The following is an 18,931-nucleotide window of genomic DNA, read 5'->3' as shown; positions in this document are numbered from 1 at the left end:
AAAGCGTGTCTTGGTTTTGGAACGCTTTGGTTTTGGAACAAACTTCCAGAACAGATTATAATAATAATAATAGTAATTTATTATTTATACCCCGCCCATCTGGCTGGGCCTCCCCAGCCACTCTGGGCAGCTTCCATAAAACCAAAAATACAGTAAAATATCACACGTTAAGTTTGAGAACCAAGGTACCACTGTACTCTCATTTTCCTACTCATATTGAAATACTGCCCCTCAATGAGGCCAAACTTCGATTCACAGAATGTTTAGGGGTATGTGTACCCCTGCGTCATCCCCCCCAAAAAGCACTGGTGCCGTGACTGCAGAATGCATGCAACGGCTTCAGAACAAAGTAAGAACAGGGAAAACAAGAGAAAACCTTTCTATGCTGCCCTGATCTGTTTTCTTTGCTTCCCCAAGGTCTCTGAAGACTTAAACCATGGCGAAAGACAAGAAAAAGAAGGAGAAGAAGGAGAAGAAGGGGAAGAGGAAACAGCCCTTAGGACACATGTCCAAAGAGCCTCGAGTTTATTTTCCAGAAGCTCTGCTAGAGTATCAGTAGGTATTGTTGTCTTGAGAAGCAAAGGAGTATGCCTCTTGGGGTGAAGTCGAACCACTGTTGTTCGCAGCACCAAAGTGACCTCTCTGGGGTGCAAGCAGACCCGGATTTACGTATAAGCTAAACAAGCTATAGCTTAGGGCCCCACTCTCTTGGGGGCCCCAAAAATTTTAAAGGAAAAAAAACACCAGACGTACATTTTCAAAATATAAGATATAAAACAAATAAAATAAAACCTACATACCTTTAGAAAGATTTCCCCCCTGAAAGCATTTTATTTTAAATATCCAATTTAAATTTAAAGAAAACCAGATTTAAATAAAAATTACTATATATTATATATTACACACACACACATCTGGGTAGCCAAACTAAGGCCCGGGGGCTGGATCCAGCCCAATCGCCTTCTAAATTCGGCCCACGAATGGTCCGGGAATCAGCGTGTTTTTACATGAGTAGAATGTGTGCTTTTATTTATTTGTGGGGCATAGGAGTTCGTTAATTTCCCCACCCCCCAAAAAATATAGTCCGGCCCCCACAAGGTCTGAGAGACAAGTTGACTGGCCCATGGCTGAAAAAGGTTGCTGACCCCAACTCTACACCATGTGCAGAAACCACTTTCTTGACCGTTGAACCAACCCACTATTAGTCTCCTCCCTGCATGCGATCAGTATGTATAGTAAATTAAAAACCTCACTTTAGCAACATCTGGGGGGCTACTGGCTCTTATGCTTTATTGTACATTTGTGGGTAGTAGGAGTATTCAGAGGAATGCTCAGGGGCAGACTTTGGTCTTTCACATTTCAGGGGTGCCCTGTGCGAGGCCAGAATTCTGTGTTGTCATCATCCTCCAACTTGCCTTCCATTCTGCTCAGTTTGCTATGCTGTAGTTGTGACACTGTAGGTTTGGCACCCGGTGCGGCGGCACTGCCCTAAATCTGCCTCTGGCACGATGTCTCTCACAGCACAAGTAGAACACAGCTGCCGCAGTAAATTTGGCATGGGGAATCTGAATTAATAATAATAATAATAATAATAATAAATAATATATTTATACCCCACCCATCTGGCTGGTTTTCCCCAGCCACTCTGCGCGGCTCCCAACAGAATATTAAAAATACGATAAAACATCAAACATTAAAAACTTGCCTAAACAGGGCTGTCTTCAATTGTCTTCTAAAAGTCAGATAGTTGTTTATTTCCTTGATATCTGGTGGGAGGGCATTCCACAGGGTGGGCGCCATCACCGAGAAGGCCCTCTGCCAGTTCCCTGTAACCTCACTTCTTGCAGGGAGGGAACTGCCAGAAGGCCCTCGGCATTGGACCTCAGTGTGAAAGGTATAATGTCATCACATTTCAGGAACAAAAACCTGTAATTGCAAGAGCAGTCTGGCTTCCTGCTGTGTCTAGAAACTTACATATTCCATGCTTTTGGATACATGAATTTGTGCCTTAACACTTCTTTTAAACTGAAGGGTATTTAAAAAGAAAAGAAAATATAGTGCACAAATATTTGAATGTTTAATTTATTTGTATCCTCTTTTTCCTCGAAGAGGTTCAGAGTATTTTCTTGGTAGCACCGTCACTTATCCTCTGCATTTTAATTATCTTCAGAATTCAGATAAAGGAAGAGATCATCGATGAGCTTCTTTTTGAAATAAAAAACTTGGAAGCGCAAAATGACCGAAACAAAGAAAGGGTATGTAAACATATGCTTCTGTTTGGGGGAGTGAGCACAGCTCAGCTTTGCATGCAAGCAGAAGATTCTAGGTTCAACCCCAGTTGGTTTATTCACATGCGTAGAGAATTTTATTTGCATGCTGCCTCTCCACAATTCAAACCATGCCCAAGACGGCTTACAACATGAAAAAAATACACAACTGCAGCAAAAGTAGTAATAAAATTTCAAAAAATTTAAAAAACACATAACTGAACTGAACAACTTCCGCATGAGGAGATTTCACCCCTCCCATATCCAAAAATCCGCTGATGTTCTCTGCTGATTCTCCAGAGAGGAGGGGCGGTTTTCTGCTCTCTACTTATTCCACTCCAGCCTCACATCAAAGAGAGAGAGAGAGAGACTGAGTGTTAGAGAGAGATCGTGTGTTGCTGCTAAGAGCAGCTGCAGACACTCAGTGCAGTTCAGCAATTTTCGTTTAGACCTCATTTAGCTCTGTATATAGCTCTGTATAGTTGTGTATTATAGTTGTAGATAGAATAAAAGAAGATATTCTAAAGCGCTGCCCTCCGAGTCGTTTATGCTCTGCTATACTCTGCTATACTCTGCTGTCCGACGACTCTCTTCTTGTTGGAGTGAATCTGGTGCTCACAACTCTAAGCTGTGAGTCCACAGCACTTTGACCTCTTCCTGTGCAGAAGGTGGTCTCTGGAAGTGCTACCCAGCTCGCCTAGCCCAGTCGGGGCTGAAGTGCATGAGTCCAGTTGGTGGCACTGGCTCAAGGGCGATGCTGACACCGCATACAACAAGGTCTAAAATAAAGATTCAAAAAACCAACATCAGCAACTCCCCCAAACAACACTCCAGCCAGAGTGTCTGCTCAGCAGCCTCCGCATTTGTAGCTGGAGTCAGTCCAGGCCAGTTGGAAGAAGGCCTGCAAAGCAGGGAGCTGGTCCTCCAGGTATCATAGGCAAAACAGCATCTGCAGTTCAAAGGATCAGGTAGATTAGGAGATGGGAAACAGTGCTAGTTCCGGGATTAGGAGGAAGAGGGGCTCTGCCCATACAGTTTCGGGGGGCTCCTTCTCCTCGCTGTTGCCTGTTCACTTGCCCTCTCTATTTGGAAGATAAGAAGCTGCCTTATAGCAAATCACATCATTGGTCCATCTAGATCAGGTACCCCCAAACTCGGCCCTCCAGATGTTTTGGGACTACAATTCCCATCATCCCTGACCACTGGTCCTGTTAGCTAGGGATGATGGGAGTTGTAGTCCCAAAACATCTGGAGGGCAGAGTTTGGGGGTCCCTGATCTAGCTCAATACTGTCTAAAGGGAAGGGGGCTGGAGAGGTCTAAGTAGGTGCTGTATATTATTATTATGTAGCTCAGGTGTGGAGAAACTTTGGTCCCCTGATATTGCAGAACTACAACTCCCATAATCGCTGGCCATTAGCCATACTTGCTGGGGCTGATGGGAGACGCAGTTCAGCAACATATGGAGAGAAATAGGTTCCCTATGCCTGGTGTAGTTACTAGCAAGTTTGGAAGCTACTTGTGAACCAAAATAGGGGATAAAAATTCCTACTCTAATTTCTTTGGTAATGATGTTAGACAGTCGATGGACTCAGGAGAATGCATTTATATAAGTAGATCTGTCGTATGCAATAGAATGATAGAGATCCGTTGATATATTTCCACTGGATTATTCTGACAATTGTCACCATTGCAGGGGGCGGACGAGGGGGAGGGGTATGTTGGTTTCTTGTGAATTGCTTTTTTGGATATTCGATTCTGCAATTTCTTGCTTCCGTTTGCAATTTATACCCCACCTTCCCATAATGTATTCCGATATACAGTGGTGCCTCAGTTTAAGAACAGTCCGGTTTAAGAAAGCTTTGGTTTACAAATTCTGCAAAACCGTAAACAGTGTCCTGGTTTGAGAACTTTACCTCGGTCTAAAAACGGAAGTCGGATGGTGGAAGGGCACCGGTGGTCGGAGGCCTCAATAGAGAAAGCATGCCTCGGTTTAAGAACGGTTTCGGTTTAAGAACGGACTAATGGAACGGATTAAGTTCATAAACCAAGGTACCACTGGATGTTGCTTTGCTAGCCAACTTGACCATCCCAAAGAAAAGGCACAATTAAAGTGAAACAAGTAACATTTTTTCAAAAAACTTTCCCCCTCAGAATCAGCAGCTAAAGAACGAACAGACTTCGCACATCCGAGCACTCCTAGCTGCCCTGAAGGAGCAGGAAGAGGCTTTGGCGAAAGTTGAAGTTGTTACCAGAGATGATGTAGAAAAAGCAATGAAGGAGAAGTGGCAGTATGTTAGGGATCAGGAAAAACTCATTAAAGGTGAGCTGGCGCTGAAATCCCTCAGTTGCTAGCTCAAATCCCAGGTGGAGTGGAGGACGCGATCTGGGACCCAGATCAGTTAAACAAGGACCTATAGATACAGTCTGGCCAAGAGTAGCCCGAGTGGTGCCTGGGCCCAGCACAATTTGAGATCTCTGGTGCCTTATACAATGTAGGCTATAGTGAGTGTTTTCTCAAAAGAGCATTCCACAGGGCCTTCTATGTGGTGCCCCCCCAATCCCCAGCTGCCAGTCACCTAACCTCCAAAGTCTTCTAATGCAGCTTTTAAGGTATGGGCAGATTCTTATGCGAGTCCTGTTAATTAGAAAGGAGGAGAGCATTTGGACTTCCTCAGGTTTGTAATATCTTCAGACAGCTCTGATCTCTCTGTGTGGTTCTAAGCAAGCACTATTTGAAAACACCAAGGGGGACAAAGAACAATGCACCATGGGGGGGTGTGGGGTGTGGAGAGATAGGATTTGAATCTAATTCTGCAACAATCTTTGCCTAGCCATGTCTAAGTATCGTATCTTTGGGGAGCAAACATTGGCAATGCTCGTGGAGCACCAAAGCACCAAGTTATGTCTATTAGTTTCCTCCCTCCTCCCCTTTTATCAAACACCATGCTGAGACTCCATCGCTCCACACACATCAAATTGTTAGGACTTAGCATGGAAGCAAGCAAGGAGCTCAAGAGCTGGGGCTGTCTGATAAATATTAATGATCTGAAATGGGGAATACAGGAAAATGAAATAAAAAAAATCCCAGGTGGAGATGATCATTTCTCATTAGCAGTTTGGGAAAGCAAAGGCTATCATTCCTAACACAGCCTTTTTTTCTTCCAATCAGACATGCGGTGCCAGATACATTACCTCGAACAAAAACTCGTGCAAAAGCAAGCCGAAGTGGATTACTGGCTGGCGTACAAAAACGTCGGGAGCGCCGAACACGCCAAGCAGATTGAGTGCCTGGAACAGGACATCCAGAAGCTGAAGGAAGACCTTGAGGAAATGACCGGTGAGTTCCTCTGGGCTTGTACTTAAACCAGAAACCTAAGGCCAGAGATGTCGGCCCAGACGCCAAGAACTAGAAATAATTATCGTTTCCAGTGTTTCCGTAAAGGAACATGTATTTCAGTCTCTTCTAAAATGTATTCCCACGTTTCCTGCTTTACCTTTCTCTTTTCTGATGGCCGGGGTTGTGTTATTGTTTTCACCCCTAAAGAGTTTTTTAGGATTTCCCTGGAAGAGACGAAGGAAAGAACTGACAGATACATGCTGAAGCAAATGGAGCTGAAGAAAGAATGGGCGCTTGAGGTACTGATACGGCTTTGCAATTCTAGTCTTTTAATCATTATGGGCATGATCTGAACACTTTCTTTTTTTAAAAAAAATATTTTTATTAAGCAATTTCAACATAACAAATTATCAAACCATATAATCACATACATTATTTCTCCCCTTTTTTTCCTGTTGTTGATGGTCATTTAGTCGTGACTTTTCGTGACCCCCTGGACCAGAGCACGCCAGGCACTCCTGTCTTCCACTGCCTCCCGCAGTTTGGTCAAACTCATGCTGGTAGCTTCAAGAACACTGTCCAACCATCTCGTCCTCTGTCATCTCGTTCTCCTTGTGCCCTCCATCTTTCCCAACATCAGGGTCTTTTCCAGGGAGTCTTCTCTTCTCATGAGGTGGCCAAAGTCTTGGAGCCTCAGCTTCAGGATCTGTCCTTCCAGTGAGCACTCAGGGCTGATTTCCTTCAGAATGGAGAGGTTTGATCTTCTTGCAGTCCATGGGACTCTCAAGAGTCTCCTCCAGCACCAGAATTCAAAAGCATCAATTCTTCGGCTCTCAGCCTTCTTGATGGTCCAGCTCTCACCTTTTTTCTACCCCCCCTTAATCCCTCCCTCCCTCAGCTCCTCTCTCTGATTTCTCTACACATATTATTCTCTGCATGTTATAAAGCTATACATATCCTCATCTTATCTATCTATCATGTTGCCAACCAATAAATTTGTGTATGTTTATTCAAAACCTGCCAGGGAGTCCAATTCATTTTGCTGACTTTTTAGATAATTTGTAAAAGGCTCCTGTTCTTCCTTAAAGTCACAGTTGTTCTTGTCCCACAGTTTATATGTCAATTTAGCCAACTCTGCATAGCTCATCAAGTTCTCTTGCCACTGTTCTTTCGTTGGGATTTCTTCATTCTTCCATCCTTGTGCTATCAAGATTCTTGCCGCTGTTGTAGCAGTTGTTTTTCTTGGCAGGTCTTGTCCTACAATCCCTAACAAAAATGCTTCTGGTTTTTTTTACAAATGTCATTTTAAGCATTTTTTTTCAATTTAATTGTATATCATTTCCCAATTTTTTAAACTTCTCTACATTCCCACCACATATGATAAAAAGTCCCTTCTTTTTCTTTACATTTCCAACATATGTTTGACCCGGTTTTATACATTTTTGCTATCTGTACTGGTGTAATATACCATCTATACATCATTTTCATACAATTTTCTTTCAAAAGAGAACAATCTGTAAATTTCAAATTTACTTTCCACATGATCTGAGCACTTTCAAGTTCATTTGACTTCTGCGGGAGAGATTTACAGTGCAATCCTGTTCTTGCTAATAATAATAATAATAATAATAATAATAATAATAATAATTTTATTATTTATACCCCACCCATTGAGTCTCGCTGTATGCTGTGGGGCTTATTCCCAGGTATGGGGGAACAGGACTGCAGCACTAAGCACGTACTTAACTTCCAATTTAAGTCAATGAGGTCCAAGAGTGTTTAGTTCTGGCTGGGTTTTATACTCATAAAGTAGGCTTGCCATATTCTGAAGAGCAAAAAAAGAGGATGCTATGACGGCTCTTGTTTTAAGTACCCCTGCTATAGGTAGGCTATTGAAACTGTGATATATTGCTGAGGGGGGGGGGGAGAAGAGAAGAGGAAAGCAAGTCTTCAACCAGCAGTTATGTCTATGTCTCCTTCAGAAAGTATAGCCAGGGACATTTTGGCAAATTTAAAAAAACCATCTGGAAAGAAATTTTACCCCTGAAAAAGAGGACGTGTCCTGGAAAAAGAGGGCACATGGCAACCTCACAAGCTTATTTGTGACATTCCTTAGAAAGTAAAACAGAAATGCCTCTCTCACTTATTCCTTTTAAAAGGACTTGCTTCTGTATCCTGCCTTCCAGCTGCTCCACAACTTATTAAAAACACACACACTAGAACAGCAGTGATTGAAATAAGAGTTAAAATATGAGCAAGAAAGGTAAGCCAGGTTAGATTGGGAGTGAGGAAAGTAGAAAACGTATACTGTGCCTCCAAAACCTGTTCTGTACTTGGCAAAATAAAAGCTTTTCCCTGCTTTCTGAAGGTAAATAGAGGCCTTCACATTCTTGTCTTCTCCTCAGATTAGTCTGCATGCTCTCTAGAGGCCTTTCTCTTATAAAGATGTGATTGGTTGGCCATTGGGGCAGGGCCTCCTTTGTGGTGGCTTCCACCTTCTGGAATCCTTCAACCACCATGATCCCCCTTAAGCCTTCCTGTCAAATAAAAGCCTGTTGTATCTCGTGGCTGAACCTTCTCTTGTCTCTTTCCTCAACGTTACGAGAATCCGTTACCAAAGTGAGAGTTAGCTCATTCGTTTGGTGTTCCACAGGCAGCGTAAAATTGTTTTCATTAGCCTGGTGTTCAGAATAGCGCAGATCGCATCCATATTTCATTCTGGGAATGCGTGTGTCTTTATGATTTATTACTATTAACGTTTTACGTGACGCGTCACATCAATAAGCAGCTGCGAAGTTCTTTTGAAAAATGGGAAAGCGAAAAAGAAATGTAAAAATAGATATATAGAAGGAAGTTTTGTGTTTTTATTGTTCAAAGTTTTGGATGTTCCTCTGTGGGGTATCCTGTCTAGACTATCACTTTCTTCAATGCAAAGGTTCCAGCTTCAGCTGTGATTTCACGCTTTCTTTCCTCAGAATGCTGTCAAACATATCGACAAGACCAGCTGCCGGGAGATTAAAGAATACGAGTGGCTAAAGGAGGAGGTAAACATATCTGGAAGGGTAATCTGGATTTCATAGAATCATAGAGTTGGAAGAGACCACAAGGGCCATCGAGTCCAACCCCCTGGCAAGCAGGAAACACCATCAGAGCACTCCTGACATATGGTTGTCCAGCCTCTGCTTAAAGACCTCCAAAGGAGGAGACTCCACCACACTCCTTGGCAGCAAATTCCACTGTCGAACAGCTCTTACTGTCAGGAAGTTCTTCCTAATGTTTAGGTGGATTTCCAAGGAGAGGCACTGCCAATCAGTGTGGACAGTATTGAACTAGATGGACCGATTGTCTCCCACTGCTTCCTAGACAGGGAAGGGTGGTGGGTGATCAGAGGTGGAACACAGTTTGACTCCCCGACATCCACAGTTCAAAGGATATTGGGTGGATAATAATAATAATAATAATAATAATAATAATAATAATAATAATAATAAAATTTGTATACCGACATTCATCCATAGAGCTCAGGGCAGTTCACAGCATAGAATTATAATATTAAAACCACAAAATACATAGTGAAAAAAGAGAGTAACAAAAAAACCATAATGCCCACACGTCACATTTAAAATGGCAACGGATGTCAGTCAGCTAAAGGCCTGGTTGAAGAGGAACATTTTTGCCTAGTGCCCAAAGGTCTACAATGAAGGCGCCAGCCAAACGTCCCTGGGGAGAGAATTCTACAAATGGGGAGCCACTGCAGAAAAGGCCCTGTTCTTATGTTGCCACCCTCTGGACCTCATGTGAAGGAGGCACACGAAGAAAGGCCTCAGATGATGAATGCAGAGCTGTTTTAGGGCTTTATAGGTCAAAGCCAGCACTTTGAATTGGACCCGGAAACTCATTGGCAGCCAATACAGTCGGGCCAGTGGTACATCGGGTTACAGATGTTTCAGGTTACAGACTCTGCTATCCCAGAAATAGTACCTCTGGTTAAAAACTTTGCTTCAAGATGAGAACAGAAATTGTGCTCCGGCGGCAGCAGGAGGCCCCATTAGCTAAAGTGGTGCTTCAGGTTAAGAACAGTTTCAGGTTAAGAGCGGACCTCCAGAACGAATTAAGTTCTTAACCCACGGTACCATTGTAATATGCTCAAACTCTTTTGCCCCTGACCACCAAATTCTGCACCAGCTGAAGCTTCTGAACCGTCTTCAGAAGCAGCCCCACGTATAACGCATTGCAGTAATCCAACCTAGAGGTTACCAGAGCATAGACAACAGTAGTTAGGCTATCCCTGTCCAGATCGGGGCATAGCTGGGCCACCTGCAGAAATGAGCTGCTTCCAGTTTGAATGCCTAGCATAGGGCTGTACTGGTGGGCCAACGGTCTGCTTTGGCAGAAGGGCAAAGGACTTCAACTCAGGGTCTCATATCTCGTGGCAGGTGGCAGGGTACAAAAAGGAAGTGAGCGATTTGGAAGCCTCGGTCCACGAACTGGAGAAGGAGAACATCTACCTCATCAACAAACTCTTTGAGCGTAGGATGCAGTTCCTTAAAGTTCCCAGGTAAAGGTGTTCTAGCATTGCACAAACACTGATGAAGCACAGGAGCTAAAGAGTTGACTTGACTCTTTGGCCCTTGAGCAAACTACAGTATGCCAAACAGTAAAAAATAAATAAAAATTAAATAAATAAATATCCTGATGTTTTATTACTTACTAAAACACATACAGTGGTACCTTGGTTCTCAGACTTAATCCATTCTGGAAGTCTGTTCGAAAACCAAAGCGTCCCAAAACCAAGACGCGCTTTCCCATAGAAAGTAATGCAAAATGGATTAATCTGTTCCAGACTTTTAAAAACAACCCCTAAAACAGCAATTTAACATGAATTTTACTATCTAATGAGACCATTGGTCCATAAAATGAAACCAATAATCAATGTACTGTACTATAAAATAAATAAGACAGTATTGTAGATGATAAAAATTAGAATTCATTCTTTTTCTTACCTGCACTGAAGATAGTCATTGTTTGGATGGGGGGCTTTTATCCATTTCCACAGCCACACTCATCAATCAATCAATCAGTAGCTGAACTGGGTTCCACACACTCACAAAAACAAATTAACTGAAAAAGCCTCAAAAACGCAAAATAAATAGCAAAAACAAAAGCGCCAAACTTAATATATTCCAGGAGTCCGTTTTATTTCTGAAATGTTTTAAAACCAAGGCACAGCTTCTAGTTGGTGCAGGTGCCCTGGAAACAATAGCCAACAGCCGCATTGGACAATTGGCTTCTGAAAAACGTTCGAAAACTGGAACACTCACTTCCAGGATTTCAGTGTTTGAGAACCAAGGCATTTGAGAACCAAGGTACCACTTACCAATGTAAGCTTCCAGTGCTTCTCTGACAGGCACTGTCTCTATTGTCTTTTCGGCACCTGTTGGAGACATTCAAGCCGATTTCCTAGTCTATACATACCTGTACTGGATTTGAAATTGTTTTTCAATTGGCGTTATTATTGCTCTTTTGCTGCAAAATCGCATCGAGACATTTAATAGGAAGCAATTGACAAATCGAATAAATAAACAAATGTGCAAGCAAACAGCTAAATATAAAGCTGTAAGCCACTTGATAATTACGAAGGAAAATATCCTTCAGAGGAGCAGCATTGGCATGGAAAGGACAGAATTAACAAGCTGCAGCTCTACTCTTTCACATTAATTTTGAATAAATTGAATAAATCTCCCCTAATCAGTAATTTGGACGAGTAGCTATCATTGCCACACTGACTGGAGTCGCTGCAAATTGCTCTTGGCAAGGAAATAAAAGCCCTGCCCGCTTTCATTGCTGGCTAAGCATCCCAATTGTGAAACAAAAGGCATTTTAAATGGTAAATTGATGAAGGCAAGGGGCCAGGATTCCCACTCACCCACCCAATCCTGCTTAGTTTGGCTACGCAAGTCACTTCCTTCTGGGGAACTGTCATGCTCAGCCAATGCGACATGATTTACCTGGTACATGAGCCACACTGAGCAGGCCTTTTAACCTTCCCACTCATCAGCTGATCAATCAGGAAGAGTTTTGTAGTGAAGCTCATCCTAAAGCGCAGGAGAAAACACTTCATTTGTGCAAGCCCCTTAACAACCGCAAAGGGTTTTGCACTGAACCTGGCTGCTAAAACGCAGGTTTCCCCCCCTTCTGCTTCAACAAGGTGCTTTGAAGTCCCGACTTAGGGACTTCAAAGTGGCCAAATCGTGTGGTGACATCGTGACATCAGGTGGGTGACTCCACCCACCTGCCAAATTTGGTCCACATGGCCAATCCTGATGAAGATTTGAGCCAGGGAGCCAAAAAGGCACCCGATCCTTGCCTTCGAAGGTGAAAGGCTGTTGTTCAGTAGCAGAACATATGCTTTCGTGCAAAAGGTCCCATGTTCAACCCTGGGTGTGGCCTTATTGTAGTTTTGTTCACTTCCTTCTTGTATTTCTATGAAAGCTCGGTTTATAAGTATTTAAAGAAAAATATGAACGTTAACAAGAGCTCAGGGCATGCAAGAGAATAATTCCATTGGCAACAACGTGAGTATGCACTTTAAAGATGTGCCACTGTTCTATGTTACAAGAGAAGACAGAATTTCAAACCTTTTGATGTTGCTTCTTCTCCTTTTAATTTTCCAGAAAGTTATTTCTTACCCAGGGAGCTGGCCTGCAGATGCTTGGAGACCAGGAATATGCTGGCCTTTCTGGTAATCTCCTTTCTATTGAGTTGATTGTAATAGTGATGCAGACATTACAGCCTTGCCTCCCTAAGAAATGGCCCTCACAGCCCCGTGATAGTTTATTGGTGAGAAATATCCCACTGTAGACATCCTGGAAGCTGGTGTAACTGGAAAGCTGGAAAGTTGGGACTTAAGAACCAACTCTGTCATGCTCTGCCTCACTTGTGAAGGTGAACTCAATCATTACTGTATGGTTAAGTGCTTTTGCCCCTAGCAAGGGTCAAACAAGCATGGAAGAAAACTTAATAGTGAGCAAATCCCTACCTGAATAAGGAAAACAAACACACACACACAAAATATGTCCTCTGTGTGTGTGTGTATTGCCTGTCTTCATTCCACTTGCTGTAGGACTGAAGCTGTCCTAAAAATGCAATAATCTCGCCAGCAAGCTTCTCACGGGTGTTATGTTCAGTTTTCACCCCCATCCCTGATAAAACAGCTGATCGCTGCACGGTTAGGCCAAGTGCAGTAGACAGGGCCAGGCAGGCTGTACTATTTTCATTTGGCTGTCAGAAGGAACACAGGTATATACATCAGCTCAGTTGGTTAGAGCATGTTGCTGATAATGCCAAGGTTCAGTCCCTGTGTGGGACAGATCCTGTACTACAGCGGGTTGGCCTATATGTTCCTCGGCGTCCTTCCAACACGACAGTCCTATTATTCCATCCTAATAAATACCAGGCCATGAACAGCGTTGCTAGTTGTGGATTGTTAATATCTGGGTTTTTTAAAAAATGCCTCGTCGGTCCGGATGGAGGACATAGGGGGAGAAATTAGACCACTGTACAAATTAGACTACCAGCTTTGTATCTGGCCCTGCCAGCCCTGGGATATGGCCCTCAGAAGTTTCCCCAGGAAACAATGTGGCCCTCGGACTGAAAGAGCTTCCCCACCCACCATTGCATAGCAGAATAAATTTCAAAACCCAACAAGCAGTGATAGAGTTCCCTCCCCTCCAACACCACCATTGTTGCAGCAAAGTTTTATTAACAGGAGTATTGCAGAAAGTGTTTTCCCTCTCCTCGCCTCTGCAGAAGTGGAAGCTGAAAGTACATCATTAATATCGGAAATGGTTCTCAACGTGGATCACAAAGACAGACAGGAGGCAGCAGAAAATCTGCTAGACGACAGTTTTGAAGTGATTCAAATGCAAACAGATTCTCTTGGTCAAATTCTCCCCCCTATCCTGTACGAAGACTCAAATGATTTCAAGGCAAGTATCTACTTTCCTCTTCTCTGCGTTAGGATTTTAGGTAGAAAGGGTGAGGTAATAATGTGCCCAAAAGGTTTGTGCTGACCTGGGCAATTAAAACTGGTTTGTTTTTATACACACACACACACACACACACACACACACACACACACACACAGTCTGTTTGAGCCTGATCATGCCCTCAGCAACATAGCTCCTAAAAACGGTCAGGAGTTGACCAGGATATTATTTCCTCCCCTTGTGCATGATCAACAAAGTCTACCCGGAACGCAGAGATCTCACCCTGCACTCTCACTTAAGACATTTTGCAGGGTTGAGGCAGCCACTCTTGAAATTTTGGCACCCCAGGAAATTGGCTAGATAGCCCTTTGCGCCTGGGTGCTTTTTAGCTGCTGCTCATGCAGCAGCAACCTAGATTTCCCAGCATTTAATTATCGTATCTATAACTTTGCCTTGCCTCCAAGAAGCCCAAGACAGCATATATAGCTCTCCCCATCATTTTATTCACAAGCCACCCTGAGGGGTTGGGTCAAGTGGCCCAAGCTTACCCAAGTGAGCAAGGATTTGAACAGGAGCCGTTTAGTACTCCTCCAGCAGCAGCCACTACCAGCATGGCGATTGTGGATTGTTGTTATTTCTATCAGAGATTTGCTTATTCGGTTATGCCACGGTCATTTTAAGATGCAGGAGAGGGCGGAATGTTTTCTACTGGGTAACATGCTAATCTGTGTCCTTCTGAACTCCAGGAGTACAAGGATCTGGGGCCCCTGGCAGTGAAATTGATGACTACGGTGGGCCAGACTATGCCAGTTCACGAGGATGCCAAGGAAATGCCAAGCAGAACAAAGCTTGAAGAAAAATATGACGCCAGCCGGCCTCAGCAGCGCATCACCTACCAGATGATCAAATCCATATTTCATTGAGAGCGAGGAAGGTAGAGGCTACTGCTTTTCTTTTCAAAAATAGGCTTCCGGTTGTTGGAACTCCCCCACCCTTCGTATGACACTTAAATGTTGACTTGCATAGCAAAGATGTTAATATTGGGTACATTTACAAGGGTATGTAGATTGTGTATATTGTATTCCCATTCCTCCTATGCACCAAATACAGGATCTGAATTACTATTGCAAGTGGCTCTGGTTTGATTTTTGCCGTCCGTGAAGGTTTAATGTAGTCATTTCATGAAATCTTTATACCGTTTGACTGGAGAAAAATCCTCAGTGCTCCTGGACCCATGAGTCTCACAAGATATGGCACCAACTTACCAGTGTTATCAGGGCCATCGAAGACCTTCACACGTGTTCTCAGTTCTTACAACCAAACTGCAGGATAGTGGCTTGTTTAAAACCGCCTTGGGAGTTTGTAGAAAGGGGCGAGATCACATCAAACGTACATTTATTTTTTTTGTTCTGACAAGTTTTTCCAGTGGGATGTGTGCGTCTCTGTCATATGTACCCAATTTGCATTAGTGTATTTTATAACTCAAGTTCTTTATGTTGCTTTGCAACATCTTCAGCATTTTGTACATCACCTTGGGGCGTGAAGATTAAATGAAACAGTGCCCCCAAGAGTGGAGGGAGAACACAGCCTTATCCCTCAGTTTGCTCAATCTTCTTTTAAAGACATCCATGTTTGTAACTCTCACTACCTCTTGTGGGAGTTAATTTGACAGCTTAACTATGTGCTGTGTGAAAATGTTCTTTTTGTTGGCCCTGACTCCACTAGTAGCCAACTTCAGATTGGTTTCTGCTCATCTGGGCTTCTAAGTTGCTTAGCTTCCACCATTCTGGTTAAAAGAAAAACTGCTAGCTAGCACACAACCTTTGAGCGGGCTTTTCCTTTCTGCTGGACAATGGGATTTGTGGCTTAAACAAAGCTCATTCTACAAAAGGCTGCTCGGCTAAGCTTGGCTGCTCTTTGCTGTAGTTAGGTACCTCATGAGAGATAGGTCCTGTTCCATATGAATACAAGGGGGGAGAAAGGACTTCTCAACATCCACAAACAACTTTGGGCATGGTTGAGTGTGTAGAGAAACAGTGTAGGGCTGACCATCTGATTTTTTGAGCTGGCAGGGCTTAGGTCCCAAACTTGTAAGCACAGTCTTAAGCACAAATACTGCTTCTTTTGTGGAAGTTACCATCAAGGCTTGGACATGCAACCTATTTTCAATAGTTCAGGCATCCCTATAGAAGTGAAGGGAGGAGTGCTCCCTCTAACATAGAAAAGCACCTTTTGGAGAATTCCAGTCTGGTCTTCTCCCTAATACACAGCCTCAACAGTACGGCCCAGTCAAATTTTATTAACTCAGTCTTGACAGGTCATTGGGCATAGCTGAACCAAAAAAAAATGGCACAAGTGTGAAGTTGGCACAATTAAGGCATTCCCCCTTTAATGGCAAATTCACCCACCCCCAAAAGGTTTTTAACCTGAGCACAGGACTTGATGAAATTGGATTTAGAAGGCTAAATGAAAGCCATGTTCAGCTGTGTTTAAAAGTTGTCCACATACATCTCCACTAATGCAATGGACCAAGTTGCAAAAGCAGCCAAAATGTCAATCTCCACTCACAGTGTATCAAAGCACATTTTACCTTGCAAAATGGCAACAAAAAAACCAAACAGACCGCCCCCCCCCCCATATCCCAACCCACCATTGCAGACCTTCATACTATAAACAGAAGTTCTGTGGAAGCTGCATTTTATTTGAAAATCCACCTTTTTTTTTTTGCTAACGTACTTTTAAACATTTTAAACAAAAATAGAATCTGCGGAGACAATGCAGCAAGTATGCTTAATTCATGTACAGAATTGCTTTCATGCCTTTTGACTATCCTTCTTAAGGCCCCAGATGCCACCCAAACTGGTATGATTGTATTTACACAAAGCACCGATCAACAGTGCTGCTTCAAATTCTGCAGAAAAACTAAAAGGGTTCCTACAACATTGAAAGGCCAACCCCACCAGGAAGTTCTCCTGCACAAGCCCCTCACCAGACCGGACTGAATGGAGCTTCTGCTGGGGAACTTGGTGGTTGGGGTTGTGCCCTTTAGTAAAGACACAACTTCTCTTCTGAGTTTTTATTCTATTTCACGATACATGATCATGGAGCTGGCACTAGCAAATAAAGAAGAAGAAAAGATCGAAGGCTTTTTTTTCCACGTAATACCTCAGAAGTTTGTATCGGGGTTTGCTTGGTTTTTGTACAGAGAAGAAGGAAAGTCTTTAAAAATGAAAGCAATTCCTCACATTCATTTTGGAAAGGCCGTACGTCAAGTGTAAGATAAATGACATGCCAAGCACAAAGCAAGGAAAAAAGTTCATCCCAGAAGCACCAACATCTGGTCGAGAAATTCTGTGCTCCTCCCAACCAGTCAGCTGTTTTTCTCCCCCCCCCCCACCACCACCCCTTGCCAAAATCCTTAACAGAACTAATTCCCATGGAGTTTGGACAATTGGTGTTTTCAGACCATTGAACGTACTCAGTGCTCTGTGTAGTTTGGGTGCGTTACTGGAGTGAAGATGCACTCTGAATCAGAATAGTTCTTGTGAATAAAAATGGGAAGAGAGGGAAGGAGGGAAGGGGGGGGGGAAGAAACTCCAAAAGGGAGACATACTGTATACATCCACGCTCATTTCCCCGCAAAGGAGGCTTTGTGATACATTGTTACTTAAACTGATAATCATAAATAAATACAAACAATAATACATAAAGGAATGTCTATGCAAACGGAATATATAATTCTTTTTTTAAAAAGTTAAAACTTTCCATTATTGAGTCTAACATTTGCGATGACTGCAGAGAGGAAATGGCAGAATTAAAAGGGTGTTTTCGGATTTGATCCCCTAGAGAAAGTCGTTGGAATTAACGGTAAGAGGATGCCCAGCTCTTCGTTCCAAGCGGCAGTTCCAGGTGCTTGTTGTACCCTTCGTGGCAAAATAAGAGGCTTCCTTTTGTGTGTGTATGTTATTGACGGAAAGTGTTAAAACAGGTGGCGAGTTACTGACATGATTAGAAGTCACCAGGAAGGGGAGAAAGAAAAAGAAAAACAGATCCCACACCAAAATTGTGGCAATTCTTGGTTTTATACCGAGAGTGCTGCGGGGGTTCAAGGCTGCCCTATGTTGTTGGTGCTCCTATTGCTGTCGTGGGGCCTTGTGTGGTTTTACCAGGCCGTTCTAGTGAAGAGGAGAGCTGAGGCATCAGTTCTGATTTGGCTGGAAAGAAGGGTCTGTTGTTGAGCACGGGTCTTTCTGGAACTGTTCCTGTCCCACCCCTTCTGGTGCGGTTACATGAATTGTATCTGAGGAGACAAGAAAAGGCATCCGTTTTACGGGTTTGCACAACTAACCTGCCCTCTCCCTCCAAACGTCCATTCACTGGCCATAGGCTAAGTAGGTTCCAAGGTGGCAGACCAGGATTACAGAGATATATAGCACTTCAGTATAACGAAGATCAGCATTTCCCTATTGCATGTAGAATGTGCAGGTCTATTCCCATTTCCAGAGAGCCAGAGGGCACATTGGCAACGACTGCACTTGTCTCGCCCTCTGGGGCGATAAGCAATTAAACTGCGGGCTGCAACCCTTGAGCTGCAGCCGAGAGGATGGGGAACTGCGGTCATAAAACTGGCGAAGGAATCTCAGGTCATTTCTTCAGGTGACAATAAAATGAACAGAAAACAGCATTATGGCAGTTACAGGAGGGATTATGAATTTCTATATAGTACGTCAAAGCACGTCTCTCTTGAAAGAGACTAGGGCTTTAGACCTAGGAGGCTATGCAAAAAACAAAACAAAACAAAGGTGTTGACAAGAGGTGGGGGGGAATGTACATTTTCTGGAGCATGAACATTCCAATAAATGGGAACGAATTATGCAATGACAGCCTGTCAATCCACTTGCCTTCTTCCCACAATGTGCTCAGTTGCAGGGCTAGTGAAGATTCTGTTCTGGAGAATGTGAGGTTCAGTTATTTCACATGGGGAAAGAGGGTCGGGGTGCATGAGAAGTCTAGCATTAAGGGCAGAGAACCTGTACCCCCTCCAGATGCTGGTGGACCACCTCTAGGCTGGATTACTGCAACACATTATATGTAGGGCTGCCTCTGAAGACGGTTTGGAACCTTTAGCAGCTGCACAATCTGGTGGCCAGCTTACTCACCAGGCAAGGCGGTTTGAGCATTATTTACACCAATCCTGGTCCAACTGCACTGGCTGTCAATGAGTTTCCGGGCCCAATTCAAAGTGCTGGTTCTGACATATAAAGCCCTAAACAGCTCAGGACCACAATACCTCAAGGACTGCCTCTCCCCATATGAACCAACCTGGACCCTGCAACCA

At 43.4% G+C, this 18,931-nt stretch overlaps 2 protein-coding genes across 15 annotated transcripts in view; one reads left to right on the top strand and one right to left on the bottom strand.

Moving 5' to 3' along the window:
• The first annotated feature begins 417 nt into the window (after positions 1 to 417).
• Positions 418 to 17,177, top strand: CCDC83 (coiled-coil domain containing 83). Its single transcript, XM_083737053.1, has 10 exons — positions 418 to 555; positions 2,171 to 2,255; positions 4,420 to 4,588; positions 5,438 to 5,605; positions 5,813 to 5,904; positions 8,581 to 8,649; positions 10,042 to 10,163; positions 12,280 to 12,347; positions 13,415 to 13,593; positions 14,340 to 17,177. Exons 1-10 carry the CDS (start codon positions 437 to 439, stop codon positions 14,514 to 14,516), a joined length of 1,248 nt encoding a protein of 415 aa, XP_083593179.1. The 5' UTR covers positions 418 to 436; the 3' UTR covers positions 14,517 to 17,177.
• The window catches only part of PICALM (phosphatidylinositol binding clathrin assembly protein), a 72,554-nt gene continuing 69,896 nt past the window's right edge, over positions 16,274 to 18,931 (bottom strand). For all 14 annotated transcript variants that reach the window (XM_083736631.1, XM_083736633.1, XM_083736629.1 and 11 more), the window contains one exon: positions 16,274 to 17,893. Coding sequence is in view for 8 of the 14 variants with exons in the window: in XM_083736633.1 (XP_083592759.1) it covers positions 17,879 to 17,893 (15 nt within the window). In the remaining 6 variants the exon portion in view is untranslated. The remainder of the gene's footprint in view (positions 17,894 to 18,931) is intronic.

This window comes from Podarcis gaigeae (genome assembly GCF_964106915.1).
Source record: "Podarcis gaigeae genome assembly, chromosome: 4".
NCBI lineage: Eukaryota > Metazoa > Chordata > Lepidosauria > Squamata > Lacertidae > Podarcis > Podarcis gaigeae.
Note: the sequence above shows the minus strand (reverse complement) of the source record. Positions and strands in the feature narration are given on the sequence as shown.